Below are 20,274 nucleotides of genomic sequence, written 5' to 3'. Positions count from 1 at the left end.
TTTTACTTGAGTATTTCTACACGGTGGTAACTGTAACTGTAACTACTGTTGAACAGTGAACAGATTTCTGCCTCACACTGATGACCAGGTGGAGGGTCACTGTAAAAATGTAGTCGGATACAGTTACTAATTACATGCTGAACATGTTATTAGTAACATAATACAAGCATCGATATATTAAAGTAATGTAACGATTCAGTTACTTTCAGATTACTTTAATTCAACATTTGTAAATAAAGAGCAGAGAAAAGAAATAATAAGACAACTTTTATTGAACACCTTTCTTTATTTACTGTATGTATCTAATTACATTTTTCTTAGTATCCTGATAATGTAATCTCATTACATGTAATCTGTTACTCCCGGAGCCTGCTGACGGAGCCACAGCAGTGAAGCTGAAGTGAAAACAGACATTAAAATTATTTCATTTCATTTTCTTCTTCAGTGTCACCGATTGTGTCAATAATCAATAAACTGATTACTTATCAACTAAATGGATCTCCAGATATTCTGATCGTCAGTCATCAGTTTGTCTGTTCTTTGATTTCAGCCCGTTAAATGTGAATATATTCTGATTTTAGGATCTTTAATTTTGAATCAAAGAGGTTCAATAAAGAATCAATGAATCGATGGTAAGAACTTTTTATCTCAGTGTTTTCATGTCGACTCACAGTTTAAAGGACGATGAACAGCTGATCGATCAGTTCAGACGCTGCTCAGCTGATTCATCAACAGTTTGATGAAACATTAACAACATGAAGATAAACGTTCAGCACCGAGACTCAAAGTGTCCATCAAAGCTGTGAAGCGTCTTTTGGACGGTTTGATTAAAGTTCATTAAAAGTTACATAAACTAATTATTCATATATGTAGTGAACAGACTGCTGACTCAGCAGAGTACACAGTCTGTATTCATATCTGTCAGTCAATATAAAATCAATATGTTCATTGATCAAACGTCTGAACCGGCTGAGAAACAGCAACATCTAGTGGCTGTTAGAAGAACTGCGGCTCAGCACACCACAGACCAGTTCAACAGGGACAGTGTTAGTTTAAAGTGTGTGCGTGTGTGTGTGTGTGCGTGTGTGTGCGCGTGTGTGCGTGCGTGCGTGTGCGTGCGTGCGTGTGTGTGTGTGCGTGTGTGTGCGTGTGTGTGTGTGTGCGTGTGTGTGCGTGTTCAGTAGAGCTTCATGGAGGCCTCAAACAGCTGACTCAGGTCCTCCTCGTTGTGCTCTCTGGGAGACAGTTTGGTCACTCGCTCCTGAAACAAACAGGACGACATTAACGAACCCTCTTCATTAATCAACCTTTAATTAGTTATAAAACCAACACATGGAGACTTGAAGGGCTTCGTGACTCTGAGTTTAATGACTGAGGACTGAGATCTGAACTCCTCTCAGATCAACAGGTTCATCTGTTCATTAAAGGATCAAAGAGGTTCAATAATGAATCAATTAATCGATGATAATAAATGAAAGCATTTTTATCTCTGTGTTTGAAGATGTTTTCATGTTACTTTAATTATTTAAACATCTGAATATACTGAAGTTAATTAAACAGTTTTTAACTTCCATCTAAACATCACCATCATTAATAATAACAATGTAATAATTAATGAATCATCGTCATTAAAGGACTCTGAACAACACATTCAGTTCCAGGGTCGCTCTGTCGATGACATCATGGTTCTGCAGGTGTGACTCTGTGGCGGTGCCGACGGCGAGCTCACCTGAGGGATGGTTCCCTTCACCAGAGCCGGGATGTCGTCCTTGCTGTAGCCCACAGCTCCCAGCCCGTCCTCCACCTGCATGTCGAACAGGAACTGACGCAGCGTGTCGGCCAGAACTGCGCCCGCGTCCTCCCTCTTCACCTGCCGGATGTCTGCACCTGAACGCAGCACAGAGGGACGATGTCACAGGTGTGACCAGGTGAAAGACACACGTGTCACATGTGACAGAAGAAGAAGCTTCGAGTCCTGACGACACGCCTCGTTCACACCACATGAATCCATCTGACTGTTAACATGAAGGAAACTTTATAAAATACATATTTTATAAAACACTTCTGATTGTAAAGAGCCTCCGTCAGCAGCACCAACAGGTCACCTGTGACTCCTCCTACTATCATATATCACTGTGTTATACTGTGAGCAGGTGAACAGGTGAACAGGTACCGAGGATCTCTGCAGCCTCCAGGTGGCGCTCCGGACACATCGGGGCTGTGAAGTTAAAGACGGCCGGAGACGTGAGGACCACAGAGAGACCATGAGGCTGAGGACACACACACACACACACACACACACACACACACACACACACACACTTCCTGTTACATTTTATTGATTTTGAGGAGTTCAGTTCTGATCAGAGTGATTTACAATAATCCAAATAATCAGTCAATAATAACAGTTTGTTAGCTCAACATTATCAGAACTCTGATGTCACGTAATGACATCATTAGTGACGTCACTAATGACATCACGTAATGATGTCACGTAGTGATGTCATGTAGTGATGTCATGAATGATGTCACGTAATGACATCACGTAATGATGTCATGAATGATGTCACGTAGTGATGTCACGTAATGATGTCACGTAGTGATGTCATGTGGAGGCAGCTGTGTGCTCTGCAGGCCCATCACTCACCACCAGGGGGTGCTCCACACTGTAATCTTTGGCTAAGTGAGTCTTCACGTTCCCGGCGACTGGATACGACATCCCGTGACTGAGAGACGATGACACACGTGAGATTCATTTATTAATTAATAATGAGTGTTAACTAACAACAGTAACGTGGTTTTCAGTCCTCAGATGTAACTGGAAGAATTCATGGATTATTAAATTCAAGCTGTTTCATCTGTGAACATTTAAATCCAGTAGAAACAGTGAAACTGTGCCGTCTCACCACAGGTGAACTCCTGCGTTTCCAAAGCCGATGCCGGCGAACACACTGGCCAGGTGCATGCTGGACCGAGCCTCCAGGTCCTCGGGGTCCCGCACCGCTCTGCAAACACACAAACACACACACAAACAAACAAACAAGATATGTTGTAAATAATTTGTTTTATAATATTTTATTTCCGGCACAATTCTTTGTTTACAGCTGATCAACAACTCAAACTGAACGTTTTCTTGTGTTTTATTTTACTTTGTCTTTATTGAATCTTTGTTTGTTTGTTGGTTTGTTTGTCTCTGACTCCATCTTGTGTTCTGGTTGTTGACGTCTGTTCAGAGCTCAGCTGTGTTGTTTTGATTATATTACAATAAAAACAATTAATGATAATTTTTAATGTATCTTTTAGTGTTAAAACCAAACTGGATCAGGATCCTGATCTGGTTCTGCTGCAGGCTGTAAGAACAGCCTCAGACGGTCCTGTCAGCAAGGAGAACCTGCTCAGGTTCTGTGTGAGTCACAGTTGGACCTCCACTTAATCGTGGTCACCTCTTCATGTACTTGGCGAGCACGTTGAGGGCGTGGCGGGACCACACGTCACTGATTGGGTTACTGCCCTGGTAGGGGGGGCGGTTGCTGGGGTTGGGAGGGCAGGGCGCCCTCTGGTGGTAGGGCAGAGCGGTGTACGACTCCAGAGCGTGACTGAGGGAGGGAAACACACGAGGGTCAACATGACTCACACTTTTACATCAGCACTGAGGGAAAGTAATGGAGTACTTTTACTCAAGAACTGTACTGCAGTACACTACAAGGCTACTTGTACTTTACTTGAGTATTCCCATTTTCTGCTACTTTATACTTTTACTCCATTACAGTTATCTGATAACTTTAGTTACTAGTTACTTTACAGATTACATTTTTTTTAAATGAATGTATTTTCTTATCAATCAGATAAAAACAGTGATGGTGACGATCAGCTGACTCAGTTTATACAAACATGTAACTATGATCAGTTACTTTACTGATACTTTGATACTTAAGTACATTTAACATCGGATACTTTAAGACTTTCACTCGAGTACTCTTCATATGTGTGACTTTCACTCTGACCACAGTAATACTTTAACACCATGTCTGTACTATTACTCGAGCACGACTGTTGGTACTTTAAACTACTGATCTTTAAAAGGTGCAATATGTAAGATTTTAACATGTGAGATTTTAACATGTAAGATTTTGTCACCAGTCTGATTCATACGCAAACAAACAGGCACAGCAGCATGTGGCTAGAGGAACCGCTAACTGCTGCTAACTGTAGCTACCATTAGCTAGTTAGCACAGTTAGTTGTGCAGTTAGTGGTCTGGACCGGGAGCTCAGGGCCCTGAGGGAGTGTTGACCTGTACACCACCAGCACAAATGCTTTGGACCGGGCCTGGTTGGGGTTAGCTAGTTAGCATGCTTGGTAGCATGCTAACTAGCTAACTACAGCAGATATCTCTGCATCTTTGATTCCTCTGTTCTCACGCCAACACTTTTCTGAACTTCATCATCCAGAACTGTTCTGTACGGACCCTCCAGCACCTCTGGACTCTGGACCGAGTCTCATGAACACGTTGACTCACGTGTGTTGAGTCAAAGGTCACAGGGAGACTCGTTTAACACAACACAACACAACACAACACAACACAACACAACACAATATGAGTGTTGAATTTAGTATGAGTGTCCACATGAGTGTGATGATGATGATGATGATGATGACGATCCATAAATAAACCAACATCAATATATGTATAATATAAAGATTAAATATTTGAGATAATTGAATGTTTCTGTTGTTGAGGAGAAACAATCATCAGAACTCATCAACGAACTGACCAGAGGACGTCGAAGCCGCTGTTGGCGGCGACTCTCTCGGGCATGCTCAGTGTGTGCAGCGGGTCCACGATGCCCAGCAGGGGTCTGATGGCTCTGCTGGCAATACCTGAACACAGACAACCAATCAGAGCCCAGACTGACGCTCTGATGTCACCACTCACATTCATACATCACACTGTTTGATGAAACACGTCTGGATCAGAAGTTTGTCCCTCTGAGCTTCCATACTTCTGTAGGTTAAAGGAGCAGTCTGCAGTGTAAAGGAGCAGTCTGCAGTTTAAAGGTCTTTTTTTTTTTAAAATCTACAAAGATCCTCATTGGCTGATAAACAAAATGAATAAACAAACTGGCCTTAAAAGGCCAACAGAGTTTATACTGTTTTACTTTGTTTATATGTGGCAGACCCTGCCACTTTATTCTCCAGCTTGTTTGTATTATTACCTCATTAATATTGTAAGTATTGAAAGGCTGCGACTTTTCATCACGTCAGCTGAATGTTTTGTCTCAGAGGACAGAGACGTCTCAGCTGGGGACGGAAGTCTTTACCTGTTTTGGTTTTCAGAGGCTCGTAGTCAAAGATGGCCGCTCCAGTGGTCTCGCTGCCGGTCCCTGCGGTCGTCGGCACTGAAGGACAAAGTTCATGTGAATGCGATGACGGAGATCTTTACTGTCGGAGGAACCTCGACCTGATTTACTTAACAGACGCTGTAAAACTCCTGAAGGCTCTGATGACCTGCTTCACTCCTCCACAGCTCAGAGCTTCAGATGATAATATATATAACATATATATTTATATAAAGATCAGCTGGGTGAGGACGTAAACACGCGAGCAGCTGCTGCAACATGTCTGAGTTCAGATCTGCTGCAGGAACATGAACACATGAATCATCCCTGATGAGGAACTTTGCTGTTTTTGTTTGGAAAAAAGAAAGAAAGAAGAAAAACCTCTAAATTAATATTAATGTAGAAATCAATATGATTAAGATTTAATTAATTCAACATATAATGATTATATTTGATCATTTCACACAAGCAGGAAATCAACACATGAATTATTTCACGTCGACTGAATGTTTCTCTGATCGCTGATTGATTACAGATCATTCATCTCTTTATTACGTCTCCATCCACACGTTTCATCATCAGCCTCGGCTGTTGCCGTGGTAACCCGGGCGTCTTTACCTGCGATGAGCGGCTTCAGAGCGGCGGTGGCGAGCTTTGCTTTACCGATCGGAGCGTTGACGAAGTCCAGGAAGTCGGCGTCAGGGTGACACGAGTACAGATTGGCTGCTTTACACGTGTCAATCACGGAGCCGCCGCCCACCGCCACGAACGCGTCGAACGAGTTGTTTTTAGCAAACGTGATGGCGTCTTTAAAACTGGAACACACACACACACACACACACACACACACACACACACACACACACATTAATGACATTAATTTAAACAACAACAACAACAACATCAGCTGTTCACTGTTTGTTCTTTGAATCTGCTTGTTCACATATTTTACTGTTTGGGTCAGTGAAGCACATTGTTCTGGAGAACATTGTTCTGCAGAGAGCAGGATGATGATGTCTCACCTGGTGTCGGTGGGCTCCACCCGCACGCTGTCGTACACTTTGTACTTGACTCCGTTCTTGGCTAGAGACTCGAGGACGGCCTTCACCGGATGCAGCAGGGACAGGTTCTTATCCGTCATCAGACACACGTTCTGGGCCCCGAGGTTCTGCAGGTCCTGCAGGAGAACCGGAGAACAGCAACAGTGAGCTCAGTGTGATCACAGTGAAGGTTTTTACCTTCATCTTCCCCACAGATAACTCCAGACTCTGCTGTGTTTTACTGTCGGCTGTAAGAATCACACCTGTACTTATATGATCGTTTGACGTTGTGCAACACTGAAGAATGAACGAGGTTATAAACATAAATAAATATTTTCAGGTGGATCAAAGTCACATTTAAAAACATCCAACGGATTGAGAGATTCTACAGACGGCAGGAGATGAATGTCTGACAGAGTTATAACGGCCTCATTTTTAAATGGAGTTCTGTGATGTGAAAAACAAGCAGGAGGCTGAGTGGCTAAGCTAACTGCTAACTGCTAACTAAACCAGCAGATAACATGCTGCTAGCAGTCAGCTAGCTACCAGCTAGCTAGCTTTGTGGCTAACCAAGTTAAAAGTTATATTAATATATACAGTCATGGAAAAAATTATTAGACCACCCTTGTTTTCTTCAATTTCTTGTTCATTTTAATACCTGGTACCACTAAAGGTATTGAAGGAGCTCAGTCCATTACTAAGCTACTGAGGCATTTATCGCGGAGTAACTTGGTTGACGCGCCACTCGCTATTGTTCGTTTGTTGTGTTGAATAAGAGTCCAGATGAGAGTCCCTTGATTGAATAATTGTGAATAGTTTTATTCCAATTCCAAAGTATATAACAAATTCTCCTTAGCGCCATAGCGGTCAAAAACCATATGCCCTTCCGGGTCAAAACACCTGCCAACAATAGTGACGTTGCTTCCTATATACACCTGTGCCCCTAAGTGACAGCACAGCGACACCACACCCACACAGTGTGAACTACAAAGACACCCATACAACATATTTGGCTCCTATACACCGGCCCCTAATTGTTAATGGCAAATAGACATAACAATTCAAATATAACAAAAAACAAAACAAAAAACAAAACAGAAAATGAGCCAAATGTTATGACAATCCAATTTACAATTCAGCATAGACACATTTATATTTCATGTACCAAACAGAGTTTTGTCACAGGCCTTTCAATAATGTTGGTCTTTGTCTGCAACTTCACAGAACGCACAAGTCCTTGTTTGTCTGGAAAAACCTCCAGAACCTTGCCAAGTGGCCAGGAACCACGTGGAGCTGAAGAATCCATTATAACCACAATATCTCCAGCTGTCAAACTTCTTTTCTTTTTGTTCCACTTTTGCCTCTCTTGGAGCAAGGGCAAGTACTCCTGTATCCATCTCTTCCAGAAAAGATCTGAGAGGTACTGTACTTGTCTCCAGCGCCTTTTCACATACAGGTCATGAGGTTCGAACACTCCAGGTGGCAATGCTGGTTTACCCTTTAAGAGAAGTAGGTGGTTCGGCGTGAGAGGTTCCAGGTCGTTGACATCGTCTGAAAGCTTGGTGATTGGACGATCATTCAAAATGGCCTCCACTTCACAGAACACTGTATGAAGTCCATCATCATCCAGCTTCTGCTGATGTAGAACAGAACTGAGAACTCTTCTTACCAGGCGGATCATCCTTTCCCATACACCACCATGGTGTGAGCCTGCTGGTGGATTGAAACTCCAATGGATTCCAACCTGTGAGAGAACTCCTCGAATCCTGTCCTGATTCAAAGCAGTTAGAGCCTGCTTCAGTTCTCTGTCTGCCCCAACGAAGTTAGTGCCATTGTCTGACGTGAGGTGTGCCACCTGTCCTCTTCTGCTGATAAAACGCCGCAGAGCATTGATACATGCATCTGTGTCCAGTGAATTAGCCACTTCAAGGTGTACGGCCCTGCTTGCCATGCAAGTGAATATCACTCCGTACCGCTTGCAGGTTGACCTTCCTCTCCTAACTTCAACTGGTCCAAAGTAATCTACTCCTGTGTTGGTAAAAGGTGGTAGATCAGGAAGGATTCTCATCTTCGGCAGATCCGCCATTTTTTGTTCCACAGCTCTTCCATTGTAACGTCTACAAAAGATGCATTCCCCAATGATCTTCCTGACAGCTGAGTTGGCCTTTGTGATCCAAAACTTCTTCCTAACCTTTGACAATGTGTGAGTCCGTCCACTATGGCCCAGACTCTGATGTACATGCCTAAGAATGAGCATAGAGACGTGTTGATCTTTGGAGAGAATGAGTGGATGCTTAGCTTCCTCCGGCATGGCTCCCCTACTCAATCTTCCTCCGACTCTCAAGTGTCCATTCTCCAAAACTGGATCCAGTCTGTATATGGGACTCCTTCGGCTCACTGCCCTTCTCCCAGATGATAAAGCAGAAATCTCCTCACCAAATCTCTTCTGCTGACAGTAACGAATTATGGCCATTTCTGCTGTCAATAATTCATCCAGCATCAGAGTGCCACTTCTGGATTTCGTTGTGACCCGCTGTCCTTTAGCCCGCCTTGAACTGTTCTGACTGCTTTGCTCCTGACAATTAACCACAGAAGCCTCCAACTGCTTCTTCGAGCGACTCTGCGCCAACAACATGGCCTTCACTCTGAGGACCCAGGCAACTGCTCTCTTGAGCCTCCTCCAATCAGAAAAGTACGTAATGAGCTGGTCAGTAGGACTAGAGATGTCACCCACACTGATGGTATTCACTGCTACCTCTTTCCTGACCTCTTGGTCATCAGAGTCCATTGAGACGTCCATCACAGTTTTAGGCCAGTCTTCCTCCTGCTTCCAAAGAAATGCAGGACTTTTGAGCCACCTGCTGTTGTTCAGAAAGTCAGTGACCTTCATTCCCCTCGATGCATCATCCGCTGGATTGTCCTTGGAACTGACATGCCTCCATTGTGAGGGTTCAGATGTTTCCCTGATGGTCGAGATTCTGTTGGCCACGAACGTATGAAAGCGTCTGTCCTCGTTGTTAAGATATTTCAACACTGAAGTACTGTCTGTCCAAAAGACTGAATCTTCCACCTGGATGTCCAACTCTGCCTTCAGCAACGAGTCCACTCTGGCAGCAAGAACAGCTGCTGTCAACTCCAGTCGAGGAATAGTTACAGCCTTCAGTGGTGTTACTCTGGCTTTCCCAAGCATAAAAGCCACATGGATGTAATTTTCATGGTTTAACATCCGGATGTATGAGACAGTTCCATACCCACTTTCACTGGCATCTGCAAAATGATGTAGTTGGGCACATTTGATCTCTCCGAACTCCACTGGCTTTACGCACCTTTCCACATTGAATGCAGCCAACTGATCCAAGTCTTCCAACCACCTTTTCCATTGGGGTACGATATCCCTCGGTAGCTCATCATCCCATCCACAGCCTCTTCTACAGAGTTCTTGCTGCATAATCTTGGCTGACAAGGTGACTGGTCCCAGAAAACCCAACGGGTCATACACTGAGCTGACAACGGACAGCATGCCACGTCTGGTTAGAGCCTGTTGTTTCACCTCCATCTTGAACCTGAAAGAGTCGGTCTCAACACACCATTGTAAACCCAGAGCTCTTTCCACTGGAAGCTTATCCCGGTCCAGATCCAACTCCGTTAGGTCCTTGGCTCTTTGATCCTCTTTGATGGCTTGTAATACCACGCGACTATTGCTGATCCATTTTTCCAAAATGAAACCACCCCTTTTACATAGAGCACAAAGATCTTTTATCATTTGAATGGCCTCTTTTTCAGTGGCTGAACTCTTCAAACAGTCATCCACATAAAAATTCTGCTTGACAGACTGAATCACCTCATTCAAAAACTCAGACTGGTTGTCATCAGCAGTTTTCCTCAGTGCATAGCTTGCGCAACTAGGAGACGATACAGCGCCAAACAGGTGTACTGTCATCCGATGTTCCATGAGGTCCTGAGTGATGTCCCCATTTGGCCACCAAAGAAAGCGAAGGAAATCTCTGTCTTCCTCAGCGACTTTGACTTGATGAAACATAGCCTGAATATCGCCCATAAATGACACTGGTTCCCTCCTGAAACGAAGAAGAACTCCCAGCAAAGAGCTGGTAAGGTTAGGACCCTGCAGCAGTTCGCTATTCAAGGATGCACCTTGAAATGTGACTCCACAGTCAAACACCACACGGAGGGATCCTTTCCGTGGATGGTGGACACCATGGTGAGGGATGTACCACACCTTCCCCTTTTCACGATGCAGCTGTTCCTGAGGCACTTGCTCTGCATAGTTCTTACTAATGAGTGTGTTCATGTACCCAGCATACTCCTGGTGAAAGTGTAAATTCTTCAGGAATCTTTTCTTCAAACCCTGGATCCTTTGCTTAGCCACTGCAAAATTATTAGGCAAACAGATCTCCTTGTTCTTATACGGCAATCTCAAACAATATCTTCCCTCCTGAAGTACTGCTGAGTGCTCCATAATTTCCAGGAACTTGAGGTCTTCTCTGGACATTTCTTTCTCCTTTGCAGTCTTCTCATTAAACTCGTGGTTGTACTGCTTAATCAGCATTTCTTCGAGTTTACCAATAGAGATCCTGTTCACCACAGCCAAGGGCAGATCCGCTTCTGAAGCACCACTGTTTCCACTCAGTGGACCATTAACAACCCATCCCAGTACCGTCTTGACAGCATACGGGCCACTCCCGCAACTGTTAATGACCTCCCACGGTTCTAATATTTTAGGAGCGTTGGTTCCTATCAACATGTCAACATTTGCATTTATGTTCGGGATGTTCACCTTTGACAAATATGGCCAGTTTGCCAGTTCTTCAGGTGTCACCATATCATCAACAGTGACCGGCATTTTCATCTGGGTGAGAACTTCAGGAAGAACATGAAAGTTATTGCTGTCCAGATCAGATACCTCCAAACCAGTGAGAGAGTAAGCTGGAACAACTCTTTTTTGCCCCATTGTGCCCAACACAAAGTTGATTTTTTTTCCTGTGACATTCAACTTCTGCATTAGGTGCTCTGAACAGAATGTGGCTGAACTTCCTGGGTCCAAAAACGCATAAGTTTGAATGATGTGATTTCCTTTTGCGCTTTTAACCTTTACAGGAAGGATGGATAGCACACAGCGGTCCTTACCGGCCCCTGTATGTCCACATGTTTTGAGTGAAGTTGACTGTTTAGATGTTTCCAATGGTTCCAGGGCTGGTTGCCTTTTGATATGAAGCACAGTGGGATGAGTTTGACCACAAACCTTGCATGTCAGGCGCCTCTCACACTCACGGCTCATGTGTCCCACACATAAACATGCAAAACAAATCCCCTTTCCTCTCAGAAACTGAAGTTTTTCCTTATGCTTCTTTTCCATGAACTGCTTGCACTCCTCTAACGAGTGGCTACGAGCACAGCAAAGGCATCCAGCCTTTTCAGCCTTCCTTGGATCTGACATTGACTCTTTGCATTCCTCGGGCACTTCCATAGATGTTACTGTGGTGGCCATGACATTTCCTTTTATGTTATTTTTGGGTTGTGGCTTAAACCCAGCACCAGTCCTTATCCCAGCAACACCAAATGGCTCCTGTATTTCACCAAACAGAGGATCAGACAGAATACTGACACGACGCTCAATAAACACGACCAGATCAACAAAGCGAGCTGGTTGACTAGTTGTCTCCATTTTATCATGAGCTATTGTTCTCCATTGCTCCCTCATTTTGAATGGCAACCTGGATAAAATGGCTCTCATGTTTACGGCCATGTCCAGTTCCTGCATATACTGGAACTCCTCCATTACGTTGCAGCATCCCCTCAGAAACAAGGCATAGGATTGGAGTGCTTTCACGTCCTCAGATTTTATTGTCTGCCAGGCCAGAGCTTTTCCCATATAAGCCCTTGCAATTGTGTACTGATTTCCAAAATGTTTCTGGAGAAGATTCTTTGCCACTGCATAGCCCTGCTCAGGAGCCATATGCTGGCAGCTACGCACCAGTTCACGGGGCTGTCCTCTAGTAAATTGTTCCAAATAGTACAAACAATCTGCCATTCCTGCCTTTTCCTCCACTCCTTGCTCAAATGCTCTGATGAATGTCCTGTATTGTAGAGGGTCCCCTTCAAATGTGGGAATATCTCGTGGTGGAAGTGTCATCAGATGTTGTTGCTGCACCAGAGATGCTGTGATTTCATTTTGCCTGTGCATGATGGTAAGTACTTGTTGATGGTTTGCAGGTTGAGCAGTTGTTGAGTGATGTTGAACATGTTGTGTCAAATCATTTTGCTGTGTTGGTTTCCACACTTCAGGCTGGTACTCCTTTGCTCTAGGATTTAACACACTGACAGACTCCTTTTTCCTTTTTTCCTTTTCCAAATAGGAATTCATGCCGTTATTGGTTCCTTGAGATGAACTTTTCCCATCCGACGCCTGTAATACTGCCAGCCTAGCAGTAGATGCGGCTATTTCGGTTTCCAAGTCAAGCTGCTCTTTTTTCCTCCTCAGCTGCTGTTCCTGTTCCTCCAAAGCATGTCTTTCCTTTAAAGCTGCAGCACGAGCAACAAGTGCAGCCTTTTCTGCCTCTGCCTTTATGGCTGCAGAAGATGTGGTACTTGACCTGCAACTGTTATGGCTCTTGTGACTTGAGCGTTTGCTTACATTGGACACACTGTCATTAGGATTAATATCATCCATAACATTACCTTTTTCATTTGCATTATTTTCATCACATGAAATCCACTTTTTTGTATCAGCAATACAATCATTGATGGACAACATTTTTGCCTTGAACCATATATCATGCTTTTCTTTTTCATCACATGGCAATAAACCCAACAGACAGGTATGCATGTATTTTATCTCATCACAAACTTCAAACAATTCCCCAAGAGCTTTAATTACCTGTGGTTTATCATGCTGCCACATTAAACCTTGTAGTGATTTTCTTATATTGGCTGCTTTGTTAAACTTGGCTTTTCTGCCAGCTTGCAACCTGTCCAGCTCATTCGCAAGCGCCTTTGCAGTGAGCTTAACCACGCGTCTTGGAGTTTGCGCCTCATCACCGCCAGATGCACCGCTGAGCTTTTTAACAGTTTGCTCATTAGTTCCGGTCAAATTAATGTCAGACACCGCGTCATGAGTCTCCATTGTAATAGTCACTTAAGTCACTTAATCCACAGATCTGGCAGAAAACGAACCGACGCAACGCCTATTGCTCCCACCCTTCGGCAACCAATGCATTGGATTCATGTGTGCACACAATTTAAATGGCCATATAGTGTAGCGCTACACATACCTCCGTGCCTTGGGTGCTTTGCAGAGATCTGGCGGTCCGATGATCAGCTGATCCCACAACCCGGCGGTCCTATGGCCCGATGCTCCACAGCCAGCACATTAGCACCGCAGCTCCTGCGTCCTCCTCCAGATGCAGACGTTTTCCTCACCGTGTCACCGCTACTGTCCTCTCCAATCACTCCGATCCAAACCAAAACGTGCCGAAGTGTCCAAAAACAAAGCTCCAACTGATGCGGGAACCCGGCGGTCCTATGGCCCGATGCTCCACAGCCAGCACATTAGCACATTAGCACCGCAGCTCCTGCGTCCTCCTCCAGATGCAGACGCTTTCCTCACCGTGTCACCGCTACTGTCCTCTCCAATCACTCCGATCCGAACCAAAACGTGCCGAAGTGTCCAAAAAACAAAGCTCCAACTGATGCAGGTTTTTGACTAATGTTGAAGGAGCTCAGTCCATTACTAAGCTACTGAGGCATTTATCGCGGAGTAACTTGGTTGACGCGCCACTCGCTATTGTTCGTTTGTTGTGTTGAATAAGAGTCCAGATGAGAGTCCCTTGATTGAATAATTGTGAATAGTTTTATTCCAATTCCAAAGTATATAACAAATTCTCCTTAGCGCCATAGCGGTCAAAAACCATATGCCCTTCCGGGTCAAAACACCTGCCAACAATAGTGACGTTGCTTCCTATATACACCTGTGCCCCTAAGTGACAGCACAGCGACACCACACCCACACAGTGTGAACTACAAAGACACCCATACAACATATTTGGCTCCTATAGGTATAATACAATGAACACGACAAAAAATGCAGCTGATCACATAATACTTTATGTCCTATTTGACATTCTTAAGCTTAATTGTATTCCCAGGGTATATAAGAGGCCATTTCATGTCATAAGCAGCACTGCACATGCAAAGGCTTAGAGTGGTTTCCTGCTTACATTCAAGCCATAGCACAACTCAGAAGTTGTCAGCTCTCACATAATGCCTAAAACAAAAGAATTATGTGAAGCCACAAAGGCAGCCATCTTGGCACTGCTGGAAATTGGCATGAGTGAGAGACAGGTAGCAAAAAAACTAAAGATCTCCAAGACAGCTGTTCATTACAACAAGAAAAACAAGCCGAACACGGCACTACCAAATTGCTACCTGGCCGCGGCAGGAAACGTCTCTCTACCCCACGAGATGACCGTGCACTCGTCCGTTCCTGTGTCAGGAATCGTCGTCAGACCTCCAGGGACCTTAAAAATGAGTGGGCACTGTCGAGAAATGTGACTTGTTCGGCAAGGACAGTTCGAAACCGACTTGTTGAAGCTGGTCTGAAGTCACACAGAGCACGGAAGAAGCCCTTCATCAACGAAAGGCACAGGAAGGCCCGGTTACTCTTTGCTAGGGATCACAAGGATTGGACTGTTGATGATTGGGCTAAGGTTCTCTTCAGTGATGAATCCAATTTTGAGTTGATGCCCACTCCAGCTAACTTACTGGTTAGGAGGAGGCCTGGAGAAGCCTACAAACCAGACTGTCTTGCCCCTACAGTAAAACATGGGGGTGGATCAGTGATGATCTGGGGTTGTTTCAGTATGAGTGGAACAGGGCAAATGCAATTGTGTGAAGGGCGAATGAACCAGGTCATGTACAGGGCTACTCTTGAAAACAGTCTTCTTCCATCAGCTGGAAAACTCTTTCCTGCCTCGAATGACTGGATTTTCCAACAAGACAATGCCCCTTGCCACACAGCAAGGTCAGTTAAAGCCTGGATGGAGAACCACAACATTCGCACCATGCCTTGGCCTGCTCAATCACCAGATCTGAATCCAGTTGAAAACCTATGGAAAATCATCAAACTCAAAATGGAGAACCACAAGCCCAAAAACAAAGCAAATTTGTTTGAATTTGTGCAACAGGAATGGGCTGCTGTGACAGCAGAACAATGTCAGAAGCTGGTGGAGAGCATGCCAAGACGCATGGCTTCAGTCATCAAAAACAATGGTTACGCAATCAAGTACTAACTCCTGTGTGTATCATGTGTTTAAAGCAAACAGAAAAGAAAACATGGAATGCTTAAAAGCAGTGTTTTTGGCAGTACAGTGCCATAGCTATTGATGTAAGAACTTAAGTGATTTTGGTTACTGTCAAGAAAACCATGGAAAATGGCTAGATATCAGCTCTTAAATTAAACTCTTACGAGCTATTTTTGTTGTTATCATTATATTTGTCCAAACAAATGTACCTTTAGTTGAACCAGGCATTAAAATGAACAAGAAATTGAAGAAAACAAGGGTGGTCTAATAATTTTTTCCATGACTGTATATGGTGATGTTTGATCTCAGTCAGCTGGGTCAGAACCTGCACAAGGCACAGAACCAGTTGCAGGAGAATGTTAAATATCACAAGAAGAAGTCTTTAATAAAATGAGTTATTAGCATATAGCAATCTGTCCACCTTAACAAGGGGAGTGTTTGACTGGAGAGAAATAACCTCGTTAGAAACGTAAAAACAGTTATTGTTGAATAACTTCAGATCAGCTGCTCAGTGACGTGTTTTAATGATGATGATGATGATGATGATGATGATGTGTGGTTACCATGCCGATCTCTCTGGTCACTCCTGCTCCATATCTGATGTTGGAACTCGCCATCTGACAGAAACAACGATATAAATTTACCACAAACAATAAAACAGAGTTTTCTAAGTTTAAACTAAAACATCAAAATGTTTCCTCTATCTTCAGGTGTCGTCCTGCTCCGAGCAGCACTGAGCTGACTTTTCTCTGCCGACTGTTTAAATGTAGATTTTTTGAACACAGTTTGGTGGAGTTACCTCAAAGGCGTAGTCTGTTTTCCGGACGGTGCAGGTCGCAGCTCCAGCACCTGCAGAAAAAACACCTGATCATACCTGTGTGTGGATCAATGATCAGCTGATCGTGGATATCCATTACTGATCCAGATCAATCAATGTATGTTTCTGGGGCCTCATTTATAAAACTGTGTTGAAACGAGTAATTCAACTATTTTTAACAGACAGTGACGATGAAGAGGACTTTAACCCTCCTGTTATCCATCAGGTCCTGATGGATAACAGGAGGGTTAAAGTCCCTGCTGTTCCCCTCAAGGTCAATTTGACACCACAAATGATTGATCAGCAGGACTTACATATTGATTAACTGTGTGTGTGTGTGTGCGTGCGTGTGTGCGTGTGTGTGTGTACCTTGGTGGAAGGTGTTGGAGTGAGCAGGGCATCTGCATCTGTTCACACAGAAACATCCATGTCACACACAGAACTCCACTCAAAACTCTGACACTTTAACAACAGTTTATTCTGTTAATCAACCATTTGTACGACGACTCCTGAAACTCTCTGAATCACAAAACATTTTCAAATCACAATAAATATTTATCCTCACAGCTGACGATGCTGATTTAATCAAAATAAACTTTAATAACTGGTTCTCACTGCTCAGAGAACGATGTTTGTAAAAACAGGGTTTTACAGCACAGTTCTGAATGTAAAGCCAGAAGAGAAAAACTAAAGAATCCTCTCTCCTCGACTGATCCTACAACAAACAAACAAACAAACAAACAAACAAACAAACAAAAGGCCATTTCTAAAGTTTTGTTGTATGCTGGCTTTAATTTATAAAATGTGAAGTAAACTGATATTTCTCTTTGAATCTGCTTCTGTATTAAAGGAATAGTTCACTCTAGAAGGAAATTCAGTCATTATGGACTCGCCCTCATGCTGATGAGAGTCCGGTGCAGCTTCTTATTCCTCAGAGTGCAGCTGGAGACCCGCGGGGTTCCCTCCTGCAGCAATGATCCATATAACGGGCATCAATTGTGCCCGAGAGGAAAAGGTCCATAAAACTACACAAAAACTTTGTAATATTCCTCCATACTGCTCGTCCGCTGCAATCCAAGTGTCCTGAAGTGGCGACATCCAGAGTTTACTGGAAACAACGTCATTCAGTACATTTTACAGCCTAAACAGTCACTGTGCTGTATCTGCCTGGAGGCACGAGGCTCCTCAGAGACTCACAGCAGGAAGTAAATACAGGTGTGCATCTATAGCAAACGCTGTGAGGAGACTCGCGTCATCAGCGTGAGGGTGAGTAATGACTGAATTTTGTTCTAGAGTGAACTATTCCTTTAATTTTATTTACTTTGAAATGTTTTTATTATGTAATATTTTGCAAAAAGCAAAGGGAGGAGAAATATTTATTAATGTCACATATAATTCATTAATTAATACCTAATAACAGACATGAGCCTTTTCTTTACTCATTTTGACTTTGGCAGCTCCAGGCCTCCGTACCTGAGCTGTTTGAATAAGTTTCTACAGGATCTTTAGTTCTGAGTGCTCTGCTCATGTGCAGCAGCTCTGTGGTGCCTCCACTTGTTGAATGCTGCCAATGTAAAGACCCAGAGGCCGTGTTCCTGTCAGCACACTGTGTGCAAACTGCTGGAAACACGTCAGTGTGTCACATGTTTGCCGAATCTTCAAAGACTTTCTCCTCATTCATAAAATGTATGCTAATGAGCTGCGCGTGGCGCAGAACCGGACTCTGGACAGAAAGACTTTAAAACCGGCAGATTTTTGAGTGGAGTTTGGCGTGACCTTCTGTCCCCACAGAGCGTCTCTGACTGTGACTTTAACTCACCTGCACGTCACTGTAACTTTAACTCACCTGCACGTCACTGTGACTTTAACTCACCTGCACGTCACTTCTCAGCTTAATGACAGGAAATCAAACTTACGCGGCGCGCTCGAGCTGCCTGAGCAGAGAGACCACCCGGTCCCGTCCAGCCATGTCTGCAGGTCGCTGTGACCCGCGCGAGCTGCTGCTCAGAGCTAAATACTGTGACGTCAGGCAAACAACCCTGGACACACTGCTTCCGCCTCAGCATTTCAAAATAAAGGCCGCACTCACCACAGAGCTGAATCCCTCCTCGTTTTACCTTCAAAGTTATGAATCCACCCATAAATAATGACGTCACTGAGGTGTTTTCGCTCTCTCTCTCTCTCTCTCTCTCTCTCTCTCTCTCTCTCTGTGTGTGTGTGTGTGTGTGTGTGTGTGTGTGTGTGTGTGTGTGTGTGTGTGTGTGTGTGTGTGTGTGTGTGTGTGTGTGTGTGTGTGTGTGAGAGCGCCTCAGTCGGAGGTGATGAGCGCATCATGATGCAGCAGAACTCCATTCAAAATTCTGCAACTTTAATCAAGTTTATCATCATAATCAGCTGTTTGTTCGCTGACTCCTGAACGTCTCTGAATCAAAGGATTATTTTATATAGATTATATATAGATATTCATCTTCAGCCATGACGACATTGATTTAATCAAATAAACTTTAACGAGTAGTTGTCACTGCTCAGAGAACAATGTGTGTAAAACAGTGTTTTTTATAGCAGAGTTCTGAATGGAGGATTTCAAATGGCTCTCTGATGGAAAATAGAAGGATGGAAATGTTTTCGGATTCAGAAGGAAGAGAAACATGAAGCAGCACCAGCAGAACAAACAGAATAAAGGGTGATGCCACCGTTTTTCATTTGTTCTGGTTCACTAATGTCCAGTCAGTAAGCAGAGATCACCTGAGAGGGTTTACTGTTGTCACGTGAACTGACTGTTGTCACGTGAACTGACTGTTGTCACGTGAACTGACTGTTGACACGTGAACTGACTGTTGTCACGTGAACTGACTGTTGACACGTGAACTGACTGTTGTCACGTGAACTGACTGTTGTCACGCATGAACTGACTGTTGTCACGTATGAACTGACTGTTGACACGTGAACTGACTGTTGTCACGCGTGAACTGACTGTTGTCACGCATGAACTGACTGTTGTCACGCATGAACTGACTGTTGACACGTGAACTGACTGTTGTCACACGTGAACTGACTGTTGTCACGCGTGAACTGACTGTTGTCACGCATGAACTGACTGTTGACATGCATGAACTGACTGTTGACACATGTGAACTGACTGTTGTCACGTGAACTGACTGTTGTCACGTGAACTGACTGTTGACACGCGTGAACTGACTATTGTCACGTGAACTGACTGTTGTCACATGAACTGACTGTTGACACGCGTGAACTGACTGTTGACACGTGAACTGACTGTTGTCACATGTACTGACTGTTGTCACATGAACTGACTGTTGACACGTGAACTGACTGTTGTCACGCATGAACTGACTGTTGTCACGTGAACTGACTGTTGTCACGCATGAACTGACTGTTGTCACGCATGAACTGACTGTTGACACGTGAACTGACTGTTGACACGCATGAACTGACTGTTGTCACGCATGAACTGACTGTTGACATGTGAACTGACTGTTGACACGTGAACTGACTGTTGACACGTGAACCGACTGTTGACACGCGTGAACTGACTGTTGTCACATGAACTGACTGTTGTCACATGAACTGACTGTTGACACGTGAACTGACTGTTGACACGTGAACCGACTGTTGACACGTGTGAACTGACTGTTGACACGTGAACTGACTGTTGTCACATGAACTGACTGTTGTCACATGAACTGACTGTTGACACGTGAACTGACTGTTGTCACGCATGAACCGACTGTTGACACGTGAA

General features: G+C 44.0%; 1 protein-coding gene across 1 annotated transcript; it reads right to left on the bottom strand.

Annotated features, from left to right (window-relative positions):
- Nucleotides 1-254: 254 nt before the first annotated feature.
- Nucleotides 255-18,493, bottom strand: adhfe1 (alcohol dehydrogenase iron containing 1). The gene is made up of 14 exons (XM_073491552.1): nucleotides 18,428-18,493; nucleotides 16,881-16,918; nucleotides 16,494-16,543; nucleotides 16,258-16,311; nucleotides 6,360-6,514; nucleotides 5,956-6,152; nucleotides 5,320-5,397; nucleotides 4,774-4,879; nucleotides 3,444-3,596; nucleotides 2,907-3,005; nucleotides 2,648-2,726; nucleotides 2,174-2,270; nucleotides 1,730-1,887; nucleotides 255-1,261 (listed from the first exon to the last, which is right to left on the bottom strand). The coding sequence occupies exons 1-14, from the start codon at nucleotides 18,478-18,480 to the stop codon at nucleotides 1,178-1,180; spliced, it is 1,401 nt and encodes a 466-aa protein (XP_073347653.1). The 5' UTR covers nucleotides 18,481-18,493; the 3' UTR covers nucleotides 255-1,177.
- Nucleotides 18,494-20,274: the final 1,781 nt, after the last annotated feature.

Source organism: Pagrus major, chromosome 21, assembly GCF_040436345.1.
Source record: "Pagrus major chromosome 21, Pma_NU_1.0".
Classification (NCBI taxonomy): domain Eukaryota; kingdom Metazoa; phylum Chordata; class Actinopteri; order Spariformes; family Sparidae; genus Pagrus; species Pagrus major.
This window is presented reverse-complemented; position numbering and strand designations above follow the sequence as displayed.

Bases quoted from the DNA above. Each gene is read 5' to 3' on its own strand.
- adhfe1 (XM_073491552.1), bottom strand. From the start codon at position 18,480: ATGGCTGGACGGGACCGGGTGGTCTCTCTGCTCAGGCAGCTCGAGCGC. The intron at 3,006-3,443 runs GTGACCACGATT...GTGTGTTTGCAG, and splicing joins CTCGCCAAGTACATGAAGAG to AGCGGTGCGGGACCCCGAGG. The intron at 1,888-2,173 runs GTACCTGTTCAC...TGCTGCGTTCAG, and splicing joins GGAGGCTGCAGAGATCCTCG to GTGCAGACATCCGGCAGGTG.